The sequence below is a fragment of the Heterodontus francisci genome, chromosome 7, assembly GCF_036365525.1.
Source record: "Heterodontus francisci isolate sHetFra1 chromosome 7, sHetFra1.hap1, whole genome shotgun sequence".
Classification (NCBI taxonomy): domain Eukaryota; kingdom Metazoa; phylum Chordata; class Chondrichthyes; order Heterodontiformes; family Heterodontidae; genus Heterodontus; species Heterodontus francisci.
Window position 1 is genome coordinate 122385116 of NC_090377.1, and position 22514 is coordinate 122407629.

The 22514-nt window shown below is 43.5% G+C and overlaps 2 protein-coding genes across 5 annotated transcripts in view; one reads left to right on the plus strand and one right to left on the minus strand.

Moving 5' to 3' along the window:
* ccnyl1 (cyclin Y-like 1) overlaps nucleotides 1-8879 on the minus strand; it is a 129636-nt gene extending 120757 nt beyond the window's left edge. The window contains exon 1 of one of the 3 annotated variants that reach the window (XM_068036084.1): nucleotides 8342-8879. In XM_068036084.1, the coding sequence (XP_067892185.1) occupies nucleotides 8342-8534 (193 nt within the window). In that variant the 5' untranslated portion in view covers nucleotides 8535-8879. The remainder of the gene's footprint in view (nucleotides 1-8341) is intronic. The other 2 variants (XM_068036083.1, XM_068036085.1) reach the window with 2 other exon arrangements.
* On the plus strand, nucleotides 8319-21146 carry mettl21a (methyltransferase 21A, HSPA lysine). Of its 2 annotated transcripts, none has more exons than XM_068036088.1 (4): nucleotides 8319-8423; nucleotides 16152-16334; nucleotides 18760-18871; nucleotides 19999-21146. In XM_068036088.1, exons 2-4 carry the CDS (start codon nucleotides 16188-16190, stop codon nucleotides 20394-20396), a joined length of 657 nt encoding a protein of 218 aa, XP_067892189.1. In that variant the 5' UTR covers nucleotides 8319-8423; nucleotides 16152-16187; the 3' UTR covers nucleotides 20397-21146. The 2 variants fall into 2 exon arrangements, with proteins under 2 accessions (XP_067892189.1, XP_067892188.1); XM_068036087.1 differs by having other exon boundaries at nucleotides 8383-8523.
* The last annotated feature ends 1368 nt before the right edge of the window (nucleotides 21147-22514 follow it).

The following is a 22514-nucleotide window of genomic DNA, read 5'->3' on the forward strand; positions in this document are numbered from 1 at the left end:
TGGTATTGTGTAATATGACAGGATTAATGACCTCAGAGTAAAGGCACCTCTAGTTAGTAGCGACCACAATATGACTGAATTTTACACCCAGTTTGAAAGAGAGAAGAGTGCGTCTAAGGCTACTATTTTAAACTTAAGCAAGGGCAACTATGCATGAAAGCTGAGCTAGCTGAAGTGAACTGGGTTACTAGGCTAGGAGATAGATCAATAAAGAAGCAGTGGCAGACATTTAAGGGGATATTTCAGAATACTCAGAATAAGTATATTCCTACGAGAAAGAAAAGTTCTAAGGAGAGGACACACCATCCATGGTTAACTAAAGAAGTTAAGGAAAGCATCAAACTTAAGGAAAAAACATATAATTGCACAAAGATGAGTGGCAGGTCAGATGATTGGTCAGAATATAAAGAACAGAGAATGGCAAAAAGGTTAATCATGAGAAAGAAGTTAGAGTATGAGAAGCTAGCTAGAAATGTAAAAATGGATAGCAAGTGTTTCTGCAGGTATTTAAAAAGGAAAAGAGTAAATAAAATGAGTGTTGGTCCTCTCGAGAGTGAGAATGGGGAGTTAATAGTAGATAAGAAGGAAACGGCAGATGAAATGAACAAATATTTTGCTTCTGTCTTCACTATAGAGGATACAAAAAAACATTCCAGTAATAGCTGTAAATCAGGAGGTGGAAGGAAGAGAGGAACTTGGTGAAATTACGATCACCAAGGAAGTGGTACTGAGCAAACTGAAGGAGCTGTGGGCTGACAGTCCTGATGGACTTCGTCCTACGGTTTTAAAAGAGGTGGCTAATGAGGTAGTAAATGCATTGGTGATAATTTTTCAAAATTCTCTCGATTCTGGAAAGGTTTCATCAGACTGGAAAGTAGCAAATATAACCCCTCTATTCATGAAGGGTGTGTTGGGGTGGGGGGGGGGGGGGCAGAAAACGGGTAACTACAGGCCAGTTAGCTTAACGTCTGTTGTGGGGAAGGTGTTCGAATCGATCATTAAGGAGGCTATAGCTGGCCACTTAGGAAAACTCAAAGCAATCGGGAATAGTCATCATGGTTTTGTGAAAGGGAATTCATGTTTAATCAATTTACTGGAGTTCTTTGAAGGAGTAACTTGCGCTGTGGATAAAGAGGAACCTGTTGACATACTGTACTTGGATTTCCAGAGGCATTTGGCAAGGTGCCACATAAAAGGTCAATGCATAAAGTAGGAGCTCATGGTGCAGGGGGTAACATATTAGCAAGGAAAGAAGATTGGCTGGATGGCAGAAAACAGAGAGTATGCATAAATGGGTCTTTTTCTGATTGGCAGGATGTGACGAGTGCAGTCCTGCAGGGGTCTGTGCTCTGGCCTCAACTTTTTACAATTTATATCAATGACTTAGAAGAGAGGAGCGATGGCATGGTAGCTAAATTTGCAGATGACACACAGATAGGTAGGAAAGTATGTTGTGACGAGGACATAAGGAGGTTGCAGACCCATACAGATAGGTTGAGTGAGTGGGCAAAAATCTGGCAGATGAACTATAATGTGGGAAAATGTGAAGTTGTTCACTTTGGCAGGAAGAATAAAAAGCAGAGCATTACTTAAATGGAGAACAACTGCAGAATTCTGAGGTGCAGAGGAATCTAGGTGTGCTGGTGCAGGAGTCACAAAACGTAGTATGCAGGTACAGCAAGTAATAAAGAAAGCTAATGGAATGCTATCCTATAATATGAGAGGAACTGAAAATAAAAGTAAGGATGTTATGCTTCAGTTATACAGGGCATTGTTGAGACCACATCTCGAATACTGTGTGCAGTTTTGGTCTCCTTATTTAAGGAAGTATGTAAAGGCACTGGAGGCGGTTCAGAGGAGGTTTACTGGATTGATACCTGGTATGAGAGGGTTGTCTTATGAGGAAAGGTTGGACAAACTGGACATGTTTTCACTGGAGTTTAAGTATATAAGATCCTGAACGGTCTTGACAAGGTGGATGTGGAAAGGATGTTTTCTCTTGTGGGGAGTCTAGAACGAGGGGGCACTGCTTTGAAATTAGGGGGTCGCCCTTTTAGGACAGAGATGAGGAGAACTTTTTTCCTCAGAGGGTTGTGCGACTTTGGAACTGTCTGCTTCAGAGGATGGCGCAGGCAGGGTCATTGAATATTTTTAAGGCGGAAATAGATAGTTTCTTGTTAGGCAAGGGAATCAAAGGTTATCGGGGGTAGATGGGAGTGTGGAATTCAAGACACAAACAGATCAGCCACGATCTTATTGAATGGCGGAACAGGCTCGAGGGGCCAAATGACCTAGTTCTGCTCCTAATTCATATGTTCATATGCATCTTCTCTATGTCTAACCTCTTGAACTCCTTCATAATTTTAAAGACCTCCATTAGGTCACCGCTCAGTCTCTTTCATCAAGAAAGGAGCTCTGTCGAGTCTTTTCTGATAGTGGTACAATGAAAATCTTTACAATTCAACAATTGCAGATCCAATAACAGGAAATATTGCAGTCAGTCTTCTGGTGGCTTAGTGGTGGAATCTATCACAGAGCGGCAGAATGCGGTATCGAGTCATACATACCAATATCACTCCAGATTCAAGCCATGGTTTGTGCTGAATTATCTGATCTCAAGCAGGGATGCATGGTGCATAATTTGGCTTCAGCATTCCTCACAAGATATGAGAAAATAGAATCATAGAAAGTTTACGAAACAGAAAGAGGCCACTTTGCCCATATCTGCGCGGCTGAAAAACGAGCCACCCAGTCTAATCCACCTTCCGGCATTTGTTCCTTAGCACTGTTGGTTACGGCACTGGAGGTGTATATCCAGACACCTTTCAAATGAGTTGAGGGCTTCTGCCTCTATTACCCTTTCAGGCAGTGAGTTCCAGACCCCCATCACCCTCTGGGTGAAAAACATTTTCATCTCTCCTTTAATCTTTCTACCAATTACTTTAAATCTATGCCCCCGAGTCACTGACCTCTCTGCTAAGGTAAATAGGCCCTTCACATCCACGCTAATCAGGCCCCTAACAATTTTGTACATTTCAATCAAATCTCCCCTCAACCTTCTCTGTTCCAAGGAGAACAACCCCAGCCTAACCAATCTTTCCTCATAGCTGCATTTTTCCAGTCCCGGCAACATCCTCGTATATTTGCTCTGTACCCTCTCTAGTGCAATTACATACTTTCTGTAATGAGGTGACCAGAACTGCACACAGTACTCAAGTTGTGGCCTAATCAATGAGTTATACAGTTCCAGCATAACCTCCCTGCTCTTATATTCCATACCTCGGCTAATAAAGGAAAGGATTCCATATGCCTTCTTAACCGCATTATCGACCTGCTACCTTCAGGGATCTGTGGACATTCACTCCGAGGTCCCTCAGTTCTTCTACACCTTTCAGTATTCCCCCATTAAGCGTGTATTCCTTTGCCTTGTTCGACCTCCCCAAATGCATCACCTCACACTTCTCTGGGTTCAATTCCATTTGCCACTTTTCTGCCCACCAGACCAGTCCATCAATATCTTCCTGCAGTTTATCGATATCTTCCTGCAGTCTACAGCTTCCCTCCTCGCTATTTAACACACAGCCAATCTTTGTGTCGTCTGCAAACTTCTTGATCATGTTCCCTACATTTACGAACAAATCGATAATATACACCACAAAAAGCAGGGGCATGCAAATGCCATTGGAAACAGCCCTCCAGTCGCAAAAACACCCGTCAACAATTACCCTTTGTTTCCTGACACTGAGCCAATTTTGCATCCATCTTGCTGCATTTCCCTAGATCCCATGGGCTTTTTTTTTTTAATCCAGTCCGCCATGTGGGACTTTGTCAAAAGCCTTGCTAAAATCCATGTAGACCACATCAACTGCACTACCTTCATCTATCTTCATTGTTACTTCTTCAAAAAATTCGATCAAGTTAGTCAGACAAGATCTTCCCTTAACAAATCCATGCTGACTATCCTTGAGTAATCAGTGCTGTTCTAAGTGACAGTTTATCCTGTCTCTCAGCACTGATTCCAATAATTTGCCCACTACTGAGGTTAGACTGACTGGCCTATAATTCTTCAGTCTATTCCTCGCTCCTTTTTTAAACAGAGGTACAACATTAGCAGTCCTCCAATCCTCTGGCACTACATCTGTATCCAGTGAGGACTAGATAATCATCTAAAAAGTACTCTTCCACAATTTTCAAGGTCCAGGATTGGCTTTGTGCTGCTCCCATGGTCGAATTGCCTGCTGACACACTCGCTGGCTGGACTCACAAATAAAGTGATTTGTACAATGTACTAAAAAGCTTTGTGGAGCTGTAGAATGTGCTACAGACAGAGATATTCACTTGGGTGGGGGGGAAAGAGAGGCACCAAATCATCAGCTACTTCAGTACAACTTTTTGAGCCCTGCTTATGCACCAATACAAATAACTCCCAAGAGTAAAAAACTGCTCTGCGAGCCTAGTGCACTAATTTCCCACCCCCCACCCCCACAGCTCAGGTATCCATATATACTGCCAGCAGACTGCTCACATTAAGAATGGGAAGACAACCAGAATCTGAACTATGCCTTGAAGTGAAACTAATCGCCACCACATAGGTTGGAATTTACACCGATAGAACCAGCTGCAAACTGTCTTTCACCACGTGAATTATATGTACGCAACTGTATCATAATGAAATCCCACCCAGAGGTTACCACATCACTGACCGCAATGACTGAAATACTACTCAGTGGATAAAGTTACTTAGAAAGCAGTATCTGTTCCTGGAATAAGACTGGAACCAGAAAGCAGCCTGTCCTTGACTTTTAACACTCAAGGGTACAGAAATGCTTGGAACCTTTCTCTCTTTCCTCCCCACCCATCAATCAGCAGCGCAACTTCATTGCCCAATATACTTTCTGAGATGCATTTCTTATAATCCTTAGATTCTATGTGCAATTGAGCCTTAGCTCTCCAACTTCAGGTAAATTCTATACTCCCTGGGCCAACCTAATGTTCAACCTCACCCATACTGCCACTCAAGAAGCATGCAATATTACAGTAATTCTACTAAGAATTTAGTTGGTTTTTTCACATATTACTCTATTGCAATGTGAAATGTTGATAATACATACTACAAAAATCCTTCACGGAAAACCATTACTGCTTTCATGTATGTTTTATGTCCCCATTCTTTTTTTCATATTTCTTAGCTTTTACATTGCATTCCAGTTTCGGAACTTGATATATGGTACCTTTCACATCATTGGTCAATGGTCAAAAGTACTTCAGATAACAAGTTTTACTTGTGAAGCATAATCACAATTGTTATATAAGGAAACATGGCAACCAACTGAGTACAGTAAGTTCCCACATAAAACATCAAATTAATGAATCTGTTAATCTGTTTTTGGTGATGTTAGGTGAGGGAGGAAGGCCGACCGGGGCACTGGGTGAATGACCCTGTTTCTCTTACAAATAGTACCCTGGGATCTTTTGCATTCATCTGAATAGGAAGACTTAACTTAATGAAGCACAAAACTCAGTTTAACGTCTCATTCAAAAAATGGCACACCTTGGCAGTGTAGTACTGGGGTGTGAACCTAGATTATGAACTCAGGTGGCTTGAACCAACTACCTTCTGACTGAGAGACAAGAGTTCTAAAAACTAAGCCAAGCAGACATCTGCAGTTATTTCATTCAACCAGTTCTCCTTTGCCTCCTGCAGCTTCCTACTCTCACAACCAGCATCAGCTCAGTGAGAAATAAAAATAAAGTGCTGGAAATACTCAGAACCTGATGCAAGGTCACAGACCTGAAACGTTAATTCTGTTTCTCTCTCCACAGATGCTGCCAGACCTGCTGAGTATTTCCAACACTTTGTGTTTTTATTTCAGATTTCCAGCATCCGTAGTATTTTGCTTTTAATTCAGTTTATTTTCTGTGAGAACTCGATGGATGCACTGAAACAGTTTGAACTCATTCTTTCAGTTAACCAGGCATTATTTTATGAAAACTTGACATTATTGCAGAATTAGAATGGCTTCTCACATTTTTCAATATCTTCACTACCTCCAGCAAAAATGTAAAATTGCTCCTTACAATGTTACCTGCTAACATTGCTCCCGAGTACCCATGTATACTGTACAATAGATTCAGTAGTAATACAAGGAAAGCAAAAATGAAAGTGCACCACTAGTCTAAAAGTTAGTGACAGCTGTGGCTCAGTGGTAGCACTCTCTCCACAGAGTCTGAAGATTGTGGATTTAAGTCCCACCCTAGAGACTTGAGCAAAAAGTCTAGGCTGACATTCTAGTGAAGTGCTCCACTGTCAGAAGTGCCAGCTTTTGGATGAGACGTTAAACCAAGGCCATGTGCACGGAAAAGATCCCACGGCACTATTGCTAAGAAGAGCAAGGGAGTTCTCCTCCACATCCTCACCAACATTTATTCGCCCACCAATCTGGTCATTGTCACAATGTTGTTTGTGGGGCCTTGCCGTCTGCAAATTGGCTGCTGCATTTCCTACATTACAACAGTGATTATATTTCAAAAGTTCTTCATTGACTGAAGTGCTTCGAGACATCCAGGAGGTTGTGAAAGGTGCAACAGAAATGCAAAGCTTTTTTTTTTAAAACACCCTGTGCCAAGATTACAGACCTGAAACAAGTGCTACCGGGAGCACTTTGCTATCAGAGTACCTATCAAAATACCACCAAAGGAGTATTTTATTGACATCAACAGCACTGCCATGGGGTTGTTTGTGATATACAACTGCCTCTGATAATTGTCTTGCAGGAATTCCAATCATCCATCACTAGCATTCAAAGGAATAGCAAATTATACTACAGTAATCTTCCCACACTTAGACACTCACGGACTCGGGAAGTTCAAGAGAATTAAAATGATCTGTGTTGCGTTTATTTACACACCAATCTGCTTAATATTAAGATATTTCAAGATCCCTGATGTGTTCAATCTCAAGGGTGAAAATAGCTCAAGAAAGCAGCTGCCCCAAAAATAGCTTTTCACAGACCAGAATGCATTGTAATCACTGTCACTGAGAGTCCTTGCACCTCAGCGCGGTGACTGTCAACCTAGAGATGTAATTCATTACCATTCACCAGGCTCTTATTTGAAAAGAAATTTGCCATCCAAATTTCTTCCCTCATTTCATGAATCCATTAACTGAAGGCTGGGGGTAGAACCTCATGGGCATCACCCACCCTTTGGTACCTTATCCCCAAGTGGCCATTCTTCATACGTGACTCTTGTCAGTGATTATCTGCACTTTTTTGAGCATAAGGGAGGGAGCAATGTCACAGCTGAGCCCAGTCCCTACCCTGAGTATTGGAGGCTGATGCTGCATGGACATAAGCAATTGTAAAGCAAAACCCTTGAAAACAAGTAAGTTGGCATTTATCTTTTAAGACAACCACCTCTTGATAATTCAGAGGTATTTCTTGCACTAAAATTCTGAAAGATCCAATAATTTGAATTATAATTGCAAACAGAAAAGTGAGAAAGTAGTGCTGAAAAATATTTGAATTAGGTAAACAGAATTACATCAAAATAAGAATCAATGCAAGTATCAAAATATATAAAGACTTGATTATATATAACAAAGTGACTGCACAATCCCATAAAATGTGAATACAAATGTGCATTTTTAAGAATTCAATAAAAAAAAGCAAAGGTGGAGAATTTGCAAAAAAAAAATTACCAATGCTAATCCAAACTAATGAACAAGACTTAAGTGCTTTCTAATGTCATTTTCTAATGAACAGGATGCCTGCAAGGTGTATAAAATCCAGGGTCAGTTTCCCTCGGTGGTTTAGAGGTACATGTGTTACACGTTGTGGTACGGTGCTATTCAGAGTAGGAAGGTTCTTGCTCCTGAATTTTCTCCATACTGGGAAGCGCACATTCAGACATCTGGTAAAAGACAGGATGGGGGCTCAGCAGTGAAACTCTCTTAGTAGTTTCAAAGGCACAAGCTGCCTGATCCATGAAGAGTTGGATGAGGCACCAGAACCTGTTAATAAGTATGTTCCAGTAAGAGTTCATGCCTTGAGTGTGGTGTGGGAGAGTATGGGTGACAGGAGAAAGGAAAAATCATAGAAACTATTAACCAATGAGCAAGCTATTCTGGGAGTCAAATATACATGGAATTTTGTGATAGGATGAGGAGGCAGCTGCCAACAGTCCGGTCTGCGCAGTAATCCCTCACTTAAACTCCCTGCTGCAACTTAGCGTCTGATTCCACCAACTTAACTCTTTGGCTTGTGCGCTGTCTGTGATGTCAGTGGCGCCTGGTGCCACCTCTCCTCCCCTCCCCCAACCCTCGCGGTGTCGCCGCTCTTACCTTCCGGCGCTTCCCTGTCACTGATGTGCTGCAGGTTGGTTCCGGGGCTAGGCTCGGGTTCCTGGAGCTCCGCCTCCACTCGGTAAGCGTCAATCCGCTCCTGCTGCCTCTGTTCCTGGCCCCGAAGCCCGCCGCGGCCCGACAGCGTAGGGCTTGCTCCCGGGGACACGCAACAGGACAAGGTGTTTCCCATCACTCCTCAATTTGGGGGGAGGAGGGGGCAAGGAAGGGAGTAAAACTTTAGCCCGACGCCTGCGGCCTAAGAGCGGGTTTTCCTTCAGGGAGGAAAGGGGAGGGGACAGGGGGAAAGGGGGGGGGGCTCACGCTCGACGTTGTCGCCGCTTCTCAGGTGAGGAAGGGAATCTTCGCTTGTCTCGCCTTGTGAATGTCAGCCTCTCCGACCGGGACCTGGATGCTGTCAAATCCCCCGCTCACCCCTGTGGCCTTGTCTTCATTTGGCCCCGCGGAATTTCTCCGCCATTTTGCGCCGTGCCTGGCCCCCGGACCCCGGCATGGCAACCGAGCCCGCCCAGCGGAAGCCCCGCCCCTGATTGGTTGCCGTCAGTTTAATCGATCATCATCCTCTCCTCCCATTGGTTGTGGCTCTTGTCAGTCACCCACTCTCTACCCCCATTGGCTGTCTTAATTGTCAATCACCCGCCCTCATTGTTGTGAATTAAAGGCGCTTTACCCCCCTTAAAGTCCCCTCATTTTTTTCCCCTGGCAAAATTTCAAAAGTGTCGTAGACAGCTGTTCATGACATACAGACTCTTGTACAAAAACGGCCTGGCAGCTTATGCATGATTGGGTGGGGTGGGGACATTTTGCAATCATGAAATATGCATTGAATTAAACCTGATAATAGTTTATGATTTCCAAATGAACCTTGCACCTTGTTTATACTGAGGCATTGCTATAAACAATGTTTGGGATTCAAAATTGGTCTTCATTTTGTAGATTAATTCCAAGAAAAGAAAGGAGGGGAAAAATGGAAATACATGTTTGTATTATGAATTTAAACTAAAAACAGACCATTCAAGAAGAAGATCCACCCTTTAATTTTTTCCATCCATTTTCTCTGCCACTTAAAATAAAATGCCCCATCCTCTTTCAAACCCACTGAATTATAAGGAACACTGGCCGTCCTCAACTATCTCATTCAAGTGATTAATACTCAGTTGTGAGCTTTAACAGTGGGGCTATTCAACTGCAGTGTCATCGCGATTGAGCCTGAGCCTCTCCTCACCTAATGTGCACATTGCAAGATAGCAATAAAGAACATGGTTTATGTCTCCTTAACCCAAGGACATTAATGTCACCTTGTAACCCTATTGATGCCATGAATAATAGCAAGTAGGCTTCTTGAATCACTGCCATCTGTGTGGTGATGTGATGGTGATCACCCCAGCCTGTCCAGCTTTGATGGCTTAGCTACTCCAAGACCGCTTGCTTGAATAGCATCTTTACAGTCCAACAAGGAACGAAGCATACCTTGATTTAGCTCTGGGATATGAAGTTCAGCAAAGAACTGACATAAGAGTGGGAGAGCAATTGGGAAATAGCAATTGCAAAATGGAAAAAGATAATTTATGGTCAAAGATAAGGGTGTTGATTTTGTAAAAGGCAAAGTTCTGTGAGATAAGAAAGTATCAATTTAACTTGGCAGAAAACTCAGGAAACAGACAAGTCATGGGGAATCTTCAGCTTGGAGATGGCTGGAGTAAAAATATAGATATATTCCGATGGGTGCAACAAATAGAGTTTTATGGACAAAGAGAGATTAAAACTAAACAAACTTAAAGGGAAACTAGAGCTAACAATACTGAAGAAAATAAGTCAATTTAAAATTGCCAGCAAGAGAGTGGGGAGAGAGATTAGGATATAAGTATTTTGTTTAATGTAAAAGGTTACTGGAGCATGAAAGGCTTTGCCATAGGAAGAGGTTGAGGCAGAGTCCATTACATCTTTAAAGGGAAAACTTGATAAGTAGTTGATTCAGAGGAAGATAGCAGATATATTGGGAGAGAGACAGACAGTGGGATTCGTTTAAGATTCCTGTAGGAACGAGATGGCACAGAATCAATAGGCCGCATGGCTTTGTTCTATGTAAAGTTCAATATGTCTATGAAACACACCAGATAAATTTTGCTGTGCCATAGTGGGTGTCTTATCAATAAGCAAATGTTTAATTCAGTGCATGGAAGGGGAAAACCTGGGAACAGCTAGATGTAGCAAACCCACTATTCATTAAGATGATCAAAGGTTTTATAGAAGGACTTTATCATTATCATATATAGTTTCTCAAATTTGGGACTGGAGACCAATTTACCTGTATATGTTGACTGGACTCTTGAGTAGTATACAAAAAACAAATACAGAGTTGATTTAAGAAAGAAAGAAATTGCATTTAGTAAATGCCTTTCATGACATCAGGCTGTCCCAAAGTGCAATACAGCCAACAAAGTACTTTCCAACTGTGTAATGTAACAGCCAATTTGCACACAACAAGAGCCCACAAACAACAATGTGATAATCTGGTTTAATTAAAGTTGCAGCAGAAATGTTGAGCAGGTCACTGGGGAGAATTTCCCTACTCTACTTCAAAGTACTGCCATGCAATCTTTACACCAATCTGAGAGTCCAGACAAGGCTTAGGTTTGGATATCTCATCTGAGAGATAACACCTGACAGGGAATCACTCACTTAGTATTACACAGGAATATCAGTCTGGAATTTACACTCAGATCTTTGGAGTGGGGACTTGAACCCACAACCTTCCAAATTAGAAGCAAGCATGCTACCCACTGAGCCATAGCCCACACTAGCATCTTAGTGTTGAATCTTGATCTACTGACCCTTGCTAGATAGTACAAGCCAAGGCCCCTACAATGATGGAATCATACCCCTACAATTGATATTCAACAAGGTCCAATTTGGTTTAAGTACTGCAAGGCTTCCACCAACACCCTTAGAGCCCAATCCTTTCCAATCACCCAACGTTTACACATGCAGCAGGAGTCACCAGATAGCAATCAGGAGCAGGAACAATGGCCAATCTTTTCCTCCCTTCGTGGCTTGTGGGTGCTGAGGTCAATTGTGGTGCTCCAAAATGCTACTTGGATGAGATTTGTGAATTTACCATGGATTGCCCTTTATCTGGAATCTTTTGATCTAAATGGTCTAGTACCCAGTGGTACTATTAACCTTGTATTTTAAAGAAGCACCCTGTCACTAATCGGCAACCCAGCAACATTGCCTTCATCTGCCCTCTCTGCTGCTTCTGTGCATCCTTTAGCTTCAAATTGGATTTTATTTGCTACACACAAAAATGACAGACGGGGAATGAAAAGCTGATCCATCAAGTCTGCCCCACACTCAAGACGGTTGCAGCATCATGACTGGACACTACCCGATCCCACCCTCCATTCGCAGCCATGTAAAAAACCAGAGAAAACCAAGGCCAATAAGGGAAAGGTATGCTTTAGAAAATTGCACCCCTCAGGTGATTGAAACCAGACCAGGAGATCATCTGGCCTGTGTTATCTGTAGAGCCACTTCAACATGTTGCCAATTCAGCCTCAGTCACAAACAGATCCAGCTCCCTCCCGAAAGCATCCAGTGAGTCAACACCCACCCGCACCAGCCGGCATCAACTATTTGGTAAAGCACACAATCATAAGGGTCAGGATTTTGCATTTTGAGTCAGGACCCCAACATCAGGGCCAACCCCGCACTATGTCGGGAGCAGTCACCCGACATTGATTTTGCCTGGATTGGCAATTAAGTGGCCAGAGGGTGTGCTTGCCACCCAATTAAGGACAGTGGGCTTGCTCTCAAAGCTGGAGGGCCAATAGGAGCTCCACTGAAGAGCTGCGGCCTGCTGTTGCAGGTAAGGGCGAGAGAGGACGCCTCCATCTTGAAGCACCCCCTCAGCAATCTTAAAATATTTGAAATAAAAAATGGCCACAGCTGCCGGGCCACAGGGTGGCCTACAGCCGCAGCTGTGGCCATGTAGGTGGGGTGGGGTGGGGTGGGGTGGGGGGCCTCACAGTTATCCTGGAGCGCTGGCCCCCTGGTCTGCCACCGTGAGGCCACCTCCAGGCAGCCTTAATTATGAAATTACATGCCCACCCACCTCAGTTTCTGCCCCTTTTGGCCTCTGAAAATCCTGCCCGCGGTGATTCATTCCTATTACTAAACTGTACCTTTGCATTACTCTCTGTTTACTAACCTGGTTATAGAGTCATTGTGTATAGGGTTGCCACCAGTCTGATCTTTCAGTCGAGCAGTCCGTTATTTGAGGATGCTCTGTTTGATTTACACAGTTATTTTATTTAGGTTTCCGGGGCCATGCTACATCTCACCTAAGGAGCAGGACTGCGGCAGCATTAACTCTCACCTCAACCATGCGATAGTGGTAGCACTCTGAATCAGCAGGTTATCGGTTCAGAGACCTGAAAGAAGGTGCCATTTTCTGGATGAGTCACTAAACCAAGGCCTCATCTGCCCGTTCAGCTGCATGTTAAAGATCCCATGCCACTGTTTTGAAGAAAAGCAGGGGTGTGTTCTGGCCAATATTTATCCCATAACCAGCATCACTAAAACAGATGATTTGTTCATTATCACATTGCTGTTTATGAGACCTTGCTGTGCACAAATTGGCTGCTGCATTTCCTACATTACACCAGCAACAACTTGCATTTATAAAGCACCTTTAACCTAGTAAATGGACCAAGGAGCTCCCCAGGAGCATTATCAAACAAAATTTGACACCAAGCCAAATGAGGAGATATGTGGACAACTGACTAAAAGCTTAGCCAAAGAGGTAGTTTTTAAGGAGTGTCTTAAAGGAAGAAAATGAGGTAGAAAGACAGGGAGGTTCAGGGAGGGAGTTCCAGAGCTTAGGGCTAATTGGCAGTAAAGTGCTTTGGAATGTCCTAAGATCATAAAAGGTCCAATATCGAAAGTCTTTCCTTTAGATATTCCCTGAAACACCAGAGGAAAGTAATTAATCCAACATTTAATTGGAACCAAGAATTTTAAGTACTGATCACAGAGCATGAACTGCAGGTGAAATGAAGAAGGATACTATAAATGTGAATTAACAGCAAGCCCAAGCCCCAGTGGGCTGGTTGGGTTTATGAAGCTGGAGGGAGTTTCCCCATCAGTAAGGGGGAAGAGGGCAGGTTGGCATCCTCCCTCTCTCCCTCCCTCCCACTGCAACCTTCCTCTGCGCTGCCCAGCTCCTCGTCTCTCCTCTTCCCCCTTCTGACTGTCTGCCCCCAGAGCTGCCTCAAACCCCAATCCCCATTTCAATCGCCCCCCCACCCCCTTACATTGTAACAAGCTTCATAGCCTGGGTACACGTCGTGCAGCCCTCCTGGACCATAGGCAACTCGACTCCCACCTGTAAATCTGCATCTTGTGCCTTGAGTTGGAGAGCTCTCACACAGAGGGCAATTGTTTATTTTTCCTTTTCTAAGATTTGCAATCATAATGAGCAACATTTCAAATCTTAATTGCAGTTGATTTCTTTCAGCTAATAATTACAGCTTAATTAATTTTTGAGTCCAAATGTATCCAAAGCTGGCTGAATTTGGTAAAACAAACAGAAATGCCATTTTTTAGATTTCTGCTCAATGTATATATGTTCAGTAATATTTAATAATTTTATTTTGAATGGTTAAAATTTCAGTCTATAAATGTTCATTAGTTAATGAGATTCTCATGATTTTTAAAGGGACACCATCACCTCACAGCATTATCAGTTTAAGGCACGTAAAAGAGTTTGGCGAGTTGCTTGTTGTCAATAAAAATAAATATGCTTCAAATATGTTGCAAATAAAAACAGAAAATGCTGGAAACACTCAACAGGTCAGGCAGCATCATTGGAGAGAGAAACAAAGTTAACGGGCTGGGTTTTACCAACCCTGGAGGGACAGGCTGGGAGGGGGTGGAGAGGTGTAAAATGGCGAGGGAAGGCAGGGGAATTTACCAGGGGCAGGGAAGGTCAAGGACGGCCTCCCGCTCAGAGGCCAATTAAGGGCCTCTTCCCACTGCCGCTGATAGCAGCGATGGGGGAGGGGGGGGGGGCTCTCCATCACGTGGGAAGACCACCCAGTAAAAGCTGGTATCCTCCCTGCAGGCTCAGGGGGAGGACCCTTCTGATTGGGCGCCCTGTGACCCCCAGAGGGCTCCCTGGCGACAAGGGCTACCCCCTCGGATAAGATCCACCCTCTCCGGCGCCAGGGCCTGCCTGACTGGCCCCAGTGAGTCCCACAGACTTAGGTTTATTCCAGTGCCTCCTCCATGCTGGCTGGTCCTGAACAACTTCAGTCCCAGCAGTGGCGCTACTGAGACTGAAGAGTGGCTGGCCTTCCGATTGGCTGGCAGCTCTTGGAGGCAGGCTCTCGTCTTTTAAAGAGATGGGAGCCCCAGCGCCAAGCAATTAATGGCCTGAGCGCTGAAAAATGTGGCGGTGGTCCCCAAATGGCCAAGGCGGGGTTGCCCCCAGCTTTCCGGCCTGGCGTCAGGACTCCCTCCATGGGCATAAAATTCAGCCCAACATTTCAGATCAATGACCTTTCACTTACTGTCTACAGTTCTGGTCTGCATATTCTAAAAAGGGTATAGAGGCCCTGGAGAAGGTGCAAAAAAGATTTGCAAGGATGAAATCAGATCTGAGAGGTTATAACTATCAATAAAGGATGACCAGGCTGGGGCTCTTATCTCCAAAAAGAGAAGGCTGGGAGGTGACCTGATTGAGAGCTTTAAATTATGAAGGGGTTTGATAGGGTAGGCTTAGAGAAGATGTTTCCACTTGTGGCAGAGTCCAAAACTAGGGGCCATAAATATAAAATAGTTCCGATGAAGGGTCACTGACCCGAAACGTTAACTCTGCTTCTCTTTCCACAGATGCTGCCAGACCTGCTGAGTGATTCCAGCATTTCTTGTTTTTATTTCAGATTTCCAGCATCCGCAGTATTTTGCTTTTATATTAAAATAAAATAGTCACCACTTCATGCAATAGGGAATTCAGGAGAAACCTCTTTACCTGGCGAGTGGTGAGAGGTAAATAGCATAGATGCATTTAAGGGGAAGCTAGATAAGCACGTGAAAGAAAGGAATAGGAGTTATGCTGATAGTTTGAGATGAAGATGAAGAGCAGGCTTGTGTGGAACATGAACCAGGATAAACCAGTTGGGCTGAATGGCCATGTTTCCGTGCTATAAATTCTATGCAATATTAGAGATTAACAATTTAAACAGTTTAAGCAACTGCAGAGCAAGGACAGGGTGGAACTCAGGAGAGATTAAATGACAAAGGGATGACGGTGCAAGGCAAAATTGAGTGGTAATGGAACAAGTAAAGAAACAAAAGATGGGTCTAGATGAGGTGTAAGTGGAATAGCAGAGAGGGAGGAAAGCATGGAAAATCTGACAAAGCAGAGAGGGTTGTTGCTGGAATGAGGTGGAAGATTTTCAGCATCTGCATTATTTTGCTTTTGTTCTAATCTTTCTTGTATATGCGAACCAGTCTCTTGTGGTCTTTGTTCCTGAAACAGAGCATATGCTGTTTAATAATAAAAGGAATGTTATCAGAACTCTGTGACGGGAGAAATGTTTTAGGAATTGAGGGTCACGCTTAGGGAAGTAGGCATTATATGTAAAACTGTTAATTTATATATAGAAGAATAGAAGGAAGTATTTGAAATGGTGATTCTACTTCAAACATACTCCAGTGGCTGTGAAGCACTTTAGAATGTCTTGAGATTACAAAAGGCGCTGCAATATAAGTCTTTCTTTCTTAGTTTTGCAGACTGCATGAAAGTTTGGGCTGGAATGTAATGGCTTTACTGCCGTATGATGGCGCCATGATACCGGGACTCCGGAAATTCCATGAAGCATCAGCAATTTTTCACTTTGCCAAGCGTGACATAGTGATCAGGCAGGACTGGAAGCAGCTTGGGGTAGCAGCGGTAGTGTGGGATGCAGTAAGTATCAAACTACCATTTCACATCTTAATGAGTGTCCGAGGCCTCAAGGCAAAGGGGCCTGGTTTAGTATCTCCATAACAACTTATCTTCGTATGTGAACCTCATATGCAAAAAGAAAGATTTGCATTTATGTAGCACCTTTGACCACCTCAGAACATCCCAAAGCACTTTGCAGCCAATGAAGTACTTTTGACGTGCAGTCACTGTAGTAAATGCAGCAGCCAATTTGTGGACTGCAAGCTCCCACAAACAGCAATGTGTTAATGGCCAGATCATCTGTTTTTTATAGTGATATTGGTTGAAGGATAAATATTTGCCAGTACACTGAAGAGAACTTCCTTGCTCTTATTCCAATAGTAACAGTGGGATCTTTTACATCCACCCTGGAGGGCTGACGGAGCCTCGGTTTAACGTCTTATCCAAAAGACAGCACTTTCAACAGTGTGGCACTCCTTCAGTACTGCACTGGATGGGTCAGCCTGGATTTAGTGCTCAAGTCTCTGGAGTGGGACTTGAACTCACAATCACAATCTGACACTATTATGCAAAGAAACACGAGCATGAACCCATGTTGTATGAAAGTGCTGTGTAACACCCAGGTTATATTCTGGAACTCATGGTTGCTGTGGGCCTGCATTGGCTGAAAAGTGCTTTGGGACTTCCTGAACTTGTGAAAGGTAACTTTATACATGCAAGTCTTTCTTTATTACAGAAGTGGAGAGTAGGTGGGGCTAAGTGTAGTGGTTAAAAAAAAGATTATTTCAATACCACAATAGCAAGAGGGCATCAGAGAAGAGGGGAAATCCATAAAACAGGTTTGAAATTGATTTTCAGCACAAAATAGTGAAGAATCTGAATGAATCCTTCCTGCAAGTATTCACAAGGGAAAACATGAGCAACCTGCCCTCTCCTAACAAAAATATTCCAAGTCGAATCAATGACTTTGTTATAAGCAAGATGGAAGTTCTGGACAAGGTAACTTGTCTCAAAACAATGGAATTTATCCCAGAGTGCCGGGAGAGACTAAGGAGGAGATTTGTGAGGCACTGACAATCATTATGAGGGAGTCAGTGGACAGTAGAGAGGTACCAGTAAATTGAAAATAGGAGAATATAATGGTCACATGCAAAAAAGGGGCCAAAACAGACACAGTCTACTACACACCCCATAAGTCTTTCTCTCATTCCTTGTAAAGTAATGGAATTAATTATCAGGAGTAAACTTGAGGATCATCTGTATAACAATAATCTACTTAACAGCAGTCAACATTGGATCCAAAAGGGGAAGATCCCTCCTGACCTACCTCCTCAATTTCTTTGAGGCAGGGACAGCTCAAATGGAAGCGGCGGGAGGCCTTAATACATTGTAACCTCCACTTCCAAAAGGCTTTTGATAAAAGCACCACATGAAAGTCTTTTAATTAAATCTAATGGGGAGGCATTGGCGTCGTGATATTGCCACTTGGCTGGTAATCCAGAGCCCAGGCTAATGGTCCGGGAACATGGATTTGAATCCAACCACGGCAGATGTTGAAATTTGAATTCAGTTAATAAATCTCGAATTAGTCTAATGGTGACCATGAAACCATTGTCGATGGTTGTAGATATGCATCTAGTTTACAAATGTCCTTTAAGGAAGGAAATCTGCTGTCCTTACCTGGTCTGACCTACATGTGACTCCAGACCGACAGCAATGTGGTTGCCTCTTAAATGGCCTAGCAAGCCCTCAGTTCAAGGGTAATTAAGGATGAGCAATAAATGCTGGCCTAGCCAGCGACGCCCACATCCCACAAACGAATTTAAAAAAAAATTAAAGTCAACACTGTATAATTCAGGGGAAACCCTGGGAATGGATAAGAAGCTCTTTGATGGGTGGGAAAGCAACTAGTTCTCAGTAGAGGAGTTATGTCGGAGTGGGTGGGAGGGGAATTGCTGAGTGGGGCGCCTCAGGTCTTGGTCCTGGGACCAGCACTATTGTTGATTTACATAGATGACCTAGATTCAGGAACTGTGTTCAAATCAGCAAAAGATACCAAACTAGGAGGGGGCAACTCAGAAATTAAAGAAGAGTTAGACAAAATATGTAAAGTGGGCAAAACAATTGCAGATAAAATTTAATACAGAGAGGTGTCAAGCGCTACACAAAGGAAGGAACTATAGATTGACACAGGCACTCCATGTGTGGTGTTGAAATAGCTAAGGATAAAGGTGATTAAGATTGAGGAGTCTTGACAGGTTGAACACAAAATATGGCCAACTGATGCAGAGCAAAATTGACAAAGGATGTTGAACTACATCGCCAAAACTGTAGGATGTAAGTTTGAGGAGGTAATCTTTTTCAAAGAAAAACTGCAAGACTGTGTATGACCCGACTACATAAAAGGCAGTTGAGGCTGAGAGAATCCTTTTCTTTTGTGTTTCAGGCTATTGTACTTTGCACATATCTTGAACTGGGAGCAATCCAACTACGAGACCGCACTGTGATAGAGTTGGGAGCAGGAACCGGGTTGGTCGGAATCGTTGCAGCATTGCTAGGTAGATGATGGGTTACCAATGTTCATTACCACCCCCACTCCCCCACCATGTTACTAAAAAACCACTTGGCACTTTCACATTATTGCAAGAAGATGGCCGTGAAACCATAGGATGTAGCCTCAGTTCTGTTCTTACTGATTTAACCTCAGTCATGGTATGCGGAGGCATTGAGCTAAGGTGTCGGGAATCTGCAGGGGGTGGTGGTCAGAATATCAAAAGATCAGTGACCCTAAACTATCTCAATTATATCCCTGCCTGGGAACAAAGCTTTGGCCCCTTTAAGTTGACTCTGGAGACGATGGGAAGTGGTCAAGAGGCTGAAATTAAATGACGACTAAGCAGATAGACTGATATCATGGATTTCCTATGCACAGGCTGACTGCCTGCTCGGCAATACCAAGCTAGAAAGACTTACATTTCTCTAGTGCCTTTCATGATCCCAGCACCTTCCTAAGGGCTTTACAGCCAGTAAAGTACTTTTGAAATGCAATCAATATTGATATGTAGGAAACACGACAGCTAATTTGCAGACAGCAAGGTCGCACAAACAGTAATAACAAAATCTCAAGGTAATCTGCTTTCATGATGTTGGTTGAGGGATAATTATTGGCCAGGCCACTGAGGAGAGATGACATCTCTGGCAGTGCAGCACTCCCTCAAGTAGTGTGCTCAGGTGTCAGCTTCCTCAACACTATCTCTTTGACGATGTCTTCAGACATCTTCCCTATTTCCTGGCTTGTTTGGTTTAATTTCCCCTTGTCCCCTACAGTGCCTCCACACCCGCACTACACCCCTCCTGTGAAAGGTACCCGGACCTGCACCTAAAGTGCTGCAACCTGCAAGGCTACAGACCAGCTGCTGGAAGGTGGGATTAGAATGGGCGGCTAGTTTTTTCAGCTCGCGCAGACACAATGGGCTGAATGGCCTCCTTCTGTGCCGTAACTTTTCTATGGTTCTGTCACGATGAGTCACCTTGGGACGTTTTGCTGCATTAAATGCATTATATAGCTGCATGCTGTTGTGTTGGTGATGTTTACTTGTGGAAGAAAAAAGTGTTTAATCCCATCACCGGAAAAAGAACATATATATTTTAACATAATTTTGTTTCCTTGTTGGTTTTAAAATAGGTGCTGATGTAACAGTCACTGACAGGGAAGTGGCGTTACAGTTCCTGGAGTCCAATCTCCAAGTAAACATCCCCTCCGACCTGCAGACCAGGGCACGGGCCAGAGAGCTGAGCTGGGGGGTAAACCTACACCAGTTCGACCCGGGCAGCTATGACGTGGTCCTGGGGGCAGACGTGGTTTACCTGGAGGAGACCTTCCCAGCCCTGCTGGAGACTTTGGAACATCTCAGCTCCGAGCAGACTACGATCCTGCTGTCCTGCCGCATCCGGTATGAGCGAGACCAGAACTTCCTGAAGATGCTTGGGAGGCGTTTCACGGTGGAAAAAGTCTATTACGACACCGAGAAGGATGTTCACGTTTACAAGGCACAGAAAAGAATGGTGAAGGAAGATCTTTAAGGAAGTGAAAGACTTTCTAACCAGAATGTAACTACTGTTTAGTTCTACATAGGAAGAGGAGGAAGAGTTTTGAAATTTTCAATTGATCCCCCAACAGTTTTTGAGGGAAAGAGTTCCAGTATTCCGCTGCCCTTTGTATGTAGAAGTGCTTCCTGACATCACCCCTGAACAGCCTGGCTCTAATTTTAAGGTTATGCCTCCTTGTTCTGGACTTGCCAACCAGGGGAAATAGTTTCTCTCTTATCTACCCTATCAAATCCTTTTAAATCATCTCAATTAGATTGTGTGTTAATTTTCTACATGCGAGGGAATACAAACCTGATCTATGCAACCTGTCCTCATAATTTAACCCACTTAGTTCTGGTGAATCTGCACTGCACCCCCTCTAAGGCCACTCTGTTCTTCCTGAGATGCAGTTCCCAGGACTGAACGGAATACTCCAGAGTTCTCTACAGCTAGAAAATAACTTCCACCCTTTTGTCTTTCAGCTCTCTTGAGATAAAGGCCAACATTCCATTAGCCTTTTGCATCATTTTTTTCTGCCTCTTCACTAGCTTTTAGTGATTTCTGTACTTGGATCCCTAAATCTCTCTGATGCTCCACAGTTCCCAGCTTCTCGCTATTTGGAAAATATTCTGATCTGTCTTAGGGCCAAAATGGATGACATCACACTTCTGAGATCTAGCCTCGACATTTGTGTCCAAGAAGCTGCATATGGGCAGGTCTAATAAAAAAAATAGTTATGTTTAAGATGATGTTTTATTTGTGTGGAACTATTTTTTTAAGTACCTACTTGTTACAATGGCATGACATCAGCTGTGGCTCAGTGGTTAACACTCACCTCTGAGTCAGAAGGTGTGGATTCAAGTCCCATCCCAGAAACTTCAGCACAGAATCCAGGCTGAAAGACCAGTGCAGTGCTGAGGGAGTGCTGCACTGTTGGAGGTGCTGTTCTTCAGATGAGACCCCATCTACCATCTCAAGTGGACATAAAAGATCCCATGACACTACTTTGAAGTGGAGCAGGGAAGTTATCCCCAGTGTCCTTGTCAATATTTACCCTGTAACCAACATCAATAACACAGACTATCTGGTCATTTATCACTCTGCTGTTTGTGCAGCCTTGCTGTGTGCAAATTAGCTGCTGTGTTTCCTATATTACAGCAGTGACTACATTTCAAAAGTACTTCATAGGCTGTGAAGTTCTGTGGCATGTCCAGAGGCTGTGAAAGGCACTATATAAATGCAAACTCTTTATTTCAGGCAGAGCTCTAATTTCTACCCCTGCTGTGTTTTATTTTGAGAAAAACAGCTGGCATCATTACAGCTGTTGCTAAGTAGCCCTGCTTGGCAAGTGGAGAAGAATTGACAAAGGTGCCCATTCCCACTGATGCATCCTGCAAAGTGGATGTATTAATAAAAAAACAAGATTGAATTCAGTTATGAAATATCCATGATTAAATGTTCAAATCACTCATGACCTTGCCCCCCACCCCATCATCTCTGTATCTATCCTCTTCCAATCCCGACAATCCTCCAGGAATCTGCATTCCTCCAATTCTAGCCTCTTAAGGAATCCCTGGTTTCCTTCACCCCACCATTGATGCTTATGCCTTCAGCAGTTTAGGCCCTAAGCTCTGGAATCCCCTCCATAAACCTCTCCCCCTCCTTAAGGACGCCCCTTAAAATCTACCTCTTTGACCAAACTTTCAGTCACCTCTCTTAAAAACTCAAGTGACTTGGTGTCTAAATTTTTGTCTGATCCCGTGAAGCACGTTGCAACGTTTTAGTCCCGTTAAAGGTGGTGCATTAAGTCCAAGTTGTTGTTGTAGCCAGCTGGGCTGACACTTGAAGGACACTCACTTGTGTGAAATAGCAGAGGATGCTTAGCGCCAGTGCAACAGCAAGATTCGGCACCTTCAGGAGACAGGCCAGCATAAAACTGGAACCAAAATATAGTGAAGAGCAAATTTCTCTTTAGCATGTCTCTGTGGTGATATGGGAGGGGGGTTAAGAATAACGGAGTTGGCGCTTTGCACTTTATGCCTTGTTCATTTTCATTTGGTGAGATGTCTGAACAATTTGTGCAGAATGCTGTGACCGACAGTTTCCATAACG

What these genes read in the sequence shown, in the direction of transcription:
- mettl21a (XM_068036088.1), top strand. Translation starts at nt 16,188, where the DNA reads ATGGCTTTACTGCCGTATGATGGCGCCATGATACCGGGACTCCGGAAA. An exon ending in CAGCGGTAGTGTGGGATGCA is followed by an intron (nt 16,335 to 18,759) that starts GTAAGTATCAAA and finishes TTTGTGTTTCAG; the next exon opens with GCTATTGTACTTTGCACATA. An exon ending in AATCGTTGCAGCATTGCTAG is followed by an intron (nt 18,872 to 19,998) that starts GTAGATGATGGG and finishes GTTTTAAAATAG; the next exon opens with GTGCTGATGTAACAGTCACT.